The 7,203-nt window shown below is 33.9% G+C and overlaps 1 protein-coding gene across 2 annotated transcripts in view; it reads left to right on the forward strand.

Moving 5' to 3' along the window:
• The window catches only part of lnpa (limb and neural patterns a), an 18,478-nt gene extending 13,732 nt beyond the window's left edge, over nt 1-4,746 (forward strand). For both annotated transcript variants that reach the window (XM_067410404.1, XM_067410405.1), the window contains 3 exons: nt 1,271-1,341; nt 1,541-1,696; nt 3,777-4,746. In XM_067410404.1, the coding sequence (XP_067266505.1) occupies nt 1,271-1,341; nt 1,541-1,696; nt 3,777-3,928 (379 nt within the window). In that variant the 3' untranslated portion in view covers nt 3,929-4,746. The remainder of the gene's footprint in view (nt 1-1,270; nt 1,342-1,540; nt 1,697-3,776) is intronic.
• Nucleotides 4,747-7,203: the final 2,457 nt, after the last annotated feature.

Genomic DNA, 7,203 nt, shown 5'->3' on the forward strand with positions numbered 1-7,203 from the left:
AATAATGAAAGTTGCCTGTAACCGGGGTTTGCTCTTGTCTTGCAAAAATCTTACTGCGATTAAGTCCTTATTCTGATTATTGTAAAAAAAAAAAACAACAAAAAAAAAACTGCATTACTGGTGCAGATGAAAACAAAGTCATTAGCTGTGTTTCCATTACCCTTCAAATTGTGCAAATTTGAACTTAGAATTGAAAATATGCCCAATGGAAACGCTTTTTTTTTTTTTTTTTAATACAATTCGATAAAGGAATATTTTGCAAAACTGCAATGGAAACATTTGCATTTATAGGTCACCTGGCGTACCGAAAAGTTGATCATTCTCATGTTTGGATAGAAGACGAGACAGAGTTCTTTATTAAACTCATAAAAGGCAAAAGAATTACGGGAATAATGGATTCTAAACAACAGAGAAATGCTACAATTTATCATGACCTTGAAGCAGATAGGAGGGAGAAACACCCAGAAACGCCTCATATGTGGCTGTTCCCAAGTATAAGGGGCTTTTAAAAGGTATTACAAATAATGGCTAGTGCAGTGGCTGCGATATACTTAAACCTACTGACATCTGTTGGCATGATTTTTTGGACAAAAAATTACATTTTAGTTGAATAACATTGATTAATGGAAATGCTGTCATTTCGCAATTAGTTTTCATCAACATTTAGAAAACATTGCAAAAGTTTTGTGCACATCTGTAATGGAAACCCGGCTGAATTGTTTGGTAAGCGTTTGATAAAAAAATAAATAAAATTAGTAGTAGTGATTGCAAACATCACTATTCTAAAAGAAAAGCATTAGATTGATAAGAAGTGGCATTTATAATGTTACAAAAGATTTTTATTTCAAATAAATTCTGTTCTTTTGAAATTTATACATTTAAAAAGAAAAAAAAAATGTAAGGTTTCCACAAAAATATTTAACAGCACAACTGTTTTCAACATTGATAATAATCATAAATGTTTTTTGAGCATCAAATCAGTATATTAGAATGATTTCTGAAGGATCATGTGACACTGAAGACTGGAGTAATGATGCTGAAAATTCAGCTTTGATCACAGAAATAAATTACATTTTAACATATATCCACAGAAACCAGTACTTTTGAAATTGAAGAAAAAATATTTCACAATATTGTTTACTATATATTTTGATTAAAATAAATGCAGCCTTGGTGAGAAAAAGAAATCCATTTTAATCTCATGTGATCTCTTACATCCTTAGACATAATGTAGCTAACAACACAATGCATTTTTTTTCTCTCATTGCAGATATGCTCTGATATGCCAGCAGTGTTTATCTCATAATGGTATGGCTTTAAAGGAGGAGTTTGAATATGTTGGTAAGATTCAGAGAAAAACACTCTTTGACTGACGTTTGACTGTTCAGTATGTCACTGAGCTCTTTAAAGCATAGATGTTTTTTCAGTGTAAATCCCCCCTCTGATGATTCACACATTGTTAATGTGCTGCATGTTTATTCTCATATTCATGTGTCTAAGGATCATTTCAGATTTTTTTTTTTTATCGCCAATGTTTTAGCATTCAGATGTGCCTACTGTTATTTCCTGAACCCGGCCCGGAAGACACGTCCCCAGGCCCCGCGTCTCCCAGAATTCACCGCAGAAACCAAGATGAGCCAAGACCCCCCTGCTGTTGCCATGGAGACAGACCTGTCTAGCTCTCCACCTGCCCCAGGTACCAGATCTCCACCAGAGTTCACCTGAGCAGCAGGAGGAGGTGATGTTTAGATGCTCCTGATATTCTGAGGACTGTGAGGACTTATGCACAGTATTAAAGGTTTTGATTTGAGAAGGGCTGGGTTTGTTTACTGCAGGTTTAGTGTGTGTGTGTGTGTGTGTGTGTGTGTGTGTGAGTCCCTGCTGCTCATGCCCTCTGAGAGGACATTTGCTGATGTGCTGAGAGCAGATCTGTGAGGTGATTAAAGGCTTTAGAGTCTTATATTCCCCCCCACAGTGCTGCCTAGTTAGTAGGGCTTTACCCTGTGTCTCTACCTGACACACACACACACACACACACACTCTCTCTTGTCTTGCTTTCTCTTCTGTTATTATGTGCTCAGTCAATGGCAAGTGATGACTGATGATACATTGAGTGTTTGACTGTGTGTGTGTGTGTGTGTGTGTGTGTGTGTGCTCTCAGTTTCTATTGTGTATCTTCATTCTGGAATTTAGTTATAGCTACATTTATTTTATGAATGTAAAACATTTTTATTTTAATGATTTTTCATTTTTCAACCTTTTTCACCACTCTCTTTGTCTGGTTGACAAGTGAATATGTTTTATATGAACAGTATTTTAATTTCCATATTGTAATAATTTTGTACTTTTTACGTTTCCATGTATGGGCCTTTCTACAGAATTTGTTCAACGTCAGAGTTGGAAACGTCTTAAAAAAATGTCTTTTTTCCACAAATTTTGGATGTATGCAAATTATATAATATCCAAGGTACACATTTCTAGTAATTGTGCAGTTACTTATTGTATTTTCAGAAAGTTTTGGAACATTTTATTTTCCTCTCCCCAAATTTGTCACTACCGAAACACAATAAATAATTTAATAAGACGGATTACATTGACCTATTAAGATTTTGTTTACATTTACTTTGTAAATATATATATATTTTTTTTATTAAATATATAAATATATATTTTTTATTATTTATGAGATTTGTTGTATTTTGAATCCAATCTTTCATTGTAAAAGTCATAAAGTTTATCATACTGATTTCAAAGTTAATACTTTACCTTTGATAAAACACCCCATGTTTCGGTCATGACTGCACAATTTCAGTAGTGACAGTAATGTGTTGGTAGTGACCACATCACATTACAGGATTTAAACTCGCATATTAAAACATTAAAATAATAATGATTTGCATAACTGTACTAAAATTTTATTCTCCCCAAATAAATGATTGTGTTCTCTAATGTCACGACCAAATAAATGATGATTTTATATATATTAAGCTTACTGATATTTTAAATATTATTGTGGGATTTAATAGATAATAGAAGGATCTTAGTAAACATCTAAAATGTGAATACTTTAATGCTTTTTAAATGTATTTTTGGTTGTGGGACAGCAGTTTGTACCAGTATGCATCTGTAGAATGGCCTATATAAGTATGTATATGTTTGTGTGTTTAAAAGTATTCAAAAGTTTGGGATCAGTAAGGGTACTTTTTATTATTATTATTAAATTGTTTATTCAGAAAGGATGCATTAATTTTGTTACAAAAATTATTTTGAACTTCCTATTCATCAAAGAATCCTTAAATATGAAGCAGCACAACTGTTTTCAACATTGATAATAATGATAAATGTTTCTTGAGCAGCAAATCATCATATTAGAATGAATTCTGAAGGATCATGTGACACTGAAGACTGGAGTAAAGATGCTGAAAATTCAGCTTTGATCACAGGAATATTTAAAAATTATTCAAATGTAATTTTTGAATTTATAACATATGTTCCCTTTTTTAATGCATTAAAAAAAAAAAAAAATTGTAGTTTAACTTGACTTTACTGTCTTCCACCCTCTCTCTGACTTGGTCATATCATGTGCTTATGGTTTTGTCGTCATAACCATAGAGAGGAAATGGTCTGCGTGGACTTTTATGAAGCTTCTGGTTTGTGAATGTTAGGTTGACATAGATTATTTTAAAACCACAAGGAAAATCAAGTCAAATCAATGATAAGCCTCTTTACACAGTGAAATGATGTACTAACAATCACTGGTTTCCTTTGTTCATTAGAGGGTAAAGCAGCCAGTCCAGGGCATGTGGAAGCAGAACCTGGAGAACAGCACACAGAAGACGGTCCTTCAGAAGAGAAGCCAGCAGATCCAGATCCACTCCCCGACAAATCAGAGGGCGAACATGATGTGTCCGCCATGGAAGTGGAATAGAGCGAGAGAGAATTTGCCAATATCTTGTGTGTGCGCATGTGGGTTTGATTCCCATTGAAGGTTGATTTTCTTATTCATTACCTTTAGTTTATTTGTATCTGTTTGTTTTAATTTCTACATGTTATATTGCAGTGTTATTTAATACATTAGTAAGGTAAAGCTAAGTAGAAATAAGTTAAGGGGTCATGGATTTTTGTGATGGTTTTGGGAGAAATTATTATTAGTTATAATGTATCTGCAATAATTAGTTACATTGCTGGGTTTAATAGGCATACAATATTTTGTGTTTGTTTACATTTTATGTGAATGGAACCTGTATGTAAAAACGTCAATGCAGAACGTTCAGCACATAACTGTTTATTCTCTTAGTTGGAAAGAAAAGCAGCTATTGACACCCATTTCCTTTCATCCTCCATATAAGCACTGTTTTGTGACTGAATGTATTTAACATTCTTATTTACAATATGTAATAATGCAAAAAAAGTCATTCAAAAGAATATTTATGATATTTATAATTATTAATATCCTCTCAGTGCCTGTTATGAAAGTGTAGCATACATTAGGTGCTGTGCAGAGAGAGATTGGTCCCATGTTTACATGTGTTCAGGTACCGCCATAGGAATGTCTGGTTATTTATTACGGCATAAAAACAGCCCTTCAGTGTTCTCAGCCTCATGTGCCTTTATGTTTGACCTCTTTCAAGATTTAAAAAGCAGATGAATTGTCAAGTAATTGTCAAGCATAGCATTATGTGCAAAAATACAGTGCTGTTTTTACTTTTGTCTACAAGGATTAATATGAGAAATAAAGTTTTTAAAACGGTATTCTGATGTTGAGATTTTGTTTTTAAGGCACACAATTCAAGATATTTTATTATTAGTATTATTATTAAATATTATTTCCTATTACACCAACTGCAAACAGCCCAACTAGTCTGCAGAGGCTGTTGTCTGAATGAGCCAGAGAAAATTGCAAAAGAAAACTCACTGATAACAGAATCAGTGGCGTGGAGATCGGCAGGTGGTGCTAGTTTTTGACCCGACTTCGAATCCGCCTTTTTTCAAACTCCTTAAACTCCCATCGCATATTAGCTCGGTGAGGCGTTTATTTGAAATAAAAATTAAACTTCTAATTCATTTAAAAAAGTCGATACACCCTCAATTCTTATTCCAAAACGTGTTTTTTTCACCATGGTAAGTATTTATATTTTGGACCAGTCGGGATGGTTTGCGCGGGAACTTGCGTACGCATCACTCGCTTGAATGTCGAATCTCCGGTGAATCATCCGTTTTTTAAAAAAGCGCCAAACAGGGTGAGACTGCTGGCAAAAAGACAACGTGACAGAGCTCGTAATGAAACGACTTTTCGAAGATTGCGAGAACTGAGGAGTTTCTAATGTAAGCGATGCTGAAATAGCCTTTTTATTTCTCAACAGGTATTTTAACAGATAAATTGCCATATGCATTATCTATAATTGTGAAGGGTTATTTCATAATGGTTGTAGTGCTGTGCTTAAATTTATTTTCAAGGAAATATGTGTCAATAGAGTGCCCCAGAGATGACGCGTTTTTGTAGGCCAACCCGGAAGTTAGCGGCGCACGGGTTCCCTCGACTGAAAGCCTATTCATTTTTCCCATAGACTTTTGGAAAATCGTTGAAAATAAGCTCTGTGTTTAACAAAAGGTTATGACACTTAGGCCTACACGTTTTGTCTATCAAGATAATCTTTACAAGTTAACACAACATTTATAGATTTTGAAGCCTAAATAAAGTCGTCAGATATAAAAGGCTAACATTAGGCTATAAACGGACTACAGCACACCATGGTCGCGGATCAACGTCGTCACCACCAAGCTTCCTCAAACTGTATTTAAAAAACTACTTTATTTAAAACATGCTCGCTGATTGATCTCCGCTGTTATTAATACTTTTTCATGAGAAATGCTGTCCAAATGTCCCGTTTTTAATGATGACTTCTAAAGTCCCTGCCAAAGTAGTTCCCTTTTAGCAATTTGTTAGCAACCGCCGATTTGAAGACACGGTAAAAGTTTAAAAAATCACAAGTGGGTTATAACTGGTGTGTTTTATATCATAGAGCAAAACGTGAAAGTATTTAGAGGCTTTGTTAACCACAGACCTTATTTCAGGCGATTTAGCAAAAACCCATAGACTTAACGGCGTTGGAACCGGAAGTCCTAAAATGCTAACTCGCTTCCGGATTTTGCCTACAAAAACGTGTTATCCCTACAGTAACGTCTTCAGCTAGTCAGCTTGAGGTTCTTTCCATCTGAACTGGTTATATCTCAAGCCTAGTAGTGTTTTATGTGCAGTAAGATAACCATATTCATCCGCACAGTCATGCAAAGCCGAAGCACATTAGCAGTTTAGCTTTTTACCCGCTAGAGGGCCAAAAGTTACATAATGTACCTTTAAGAGAATATTCAAAAAGTGGAAATACAGAAAGTGCCTAATGGTATTTAACAGTGTAGGATAAATACATTGTTTAATGGGTAGGGTGTAGGGGAGGGACTTAGGGACAGGGACAAGTAATGTATCAAAAAAGCAGCATCCATTTTAATAAATATAATCATTGACACGGAGTATGTTATCATTTTGGTTTGGTTTGGTTTAGTTTATTTGCACAAATATAAAATAAAGTACAATCCGTATAGGGCAGAAACCCCAAAAAGGGCTTATTTAAGGTCTCCACTTACACAACAATAAAAAGAAACTAAAAGAATTAAAGAAAAAGCTATATTACAAATAAATGTATATGACTGCAGCAAGTTAATTACAACATATATCAAAAATAATGTACTCCAGAAACAAACCTTATAAGGTAGCCTATATGCATAAATATAAAAAAAATCACAATTACAAGACGGCAATAAAATGATTATTTAAACATCTTTTATAATTTTTTTTTATTTATTGTTTTTTGCTAGATGGGACAAACCATTCTATAATTTAATACCCTTAAATCATATAGAGTATAGACCTCTACAAGTGAGAATTTTAGGAAGATGATTAAGTGAAGGTGAACCTGTGAATTTACTTTAAAATACATCTTAAATTGCTCTGGAATGTTACCTTCACCTGAATATATTTTATAAACGAAAACACAGACTTGAGAAATATTAATATCATAAATTTAAGAACTTGAAGTTTCTGAAATAAAATAAGCAGATGAAGTATATGCATTCGATCGGGTTGAAATCCTAACACTCATTGCATGCTGTTTTAGTACACTGAGGTGCAAATAATATCTGCCACTA

The sequence above is a fragment of the Chanodichthys erythropterus genome, chromosome 14 (assembly GCF_024489055.1).
Source record: "Chanodichthys erythropterus isolate Z2021 chromosome 14, ASM2448905v1, whole genome shotgun sequence".
Lineage (NCBI taxonomy): Eukaryota > Metazoa > Chordata > Actinopteri > Cypriniformes > Xenocyprididae > Chanodichthys > Chanodichthys erythropterus.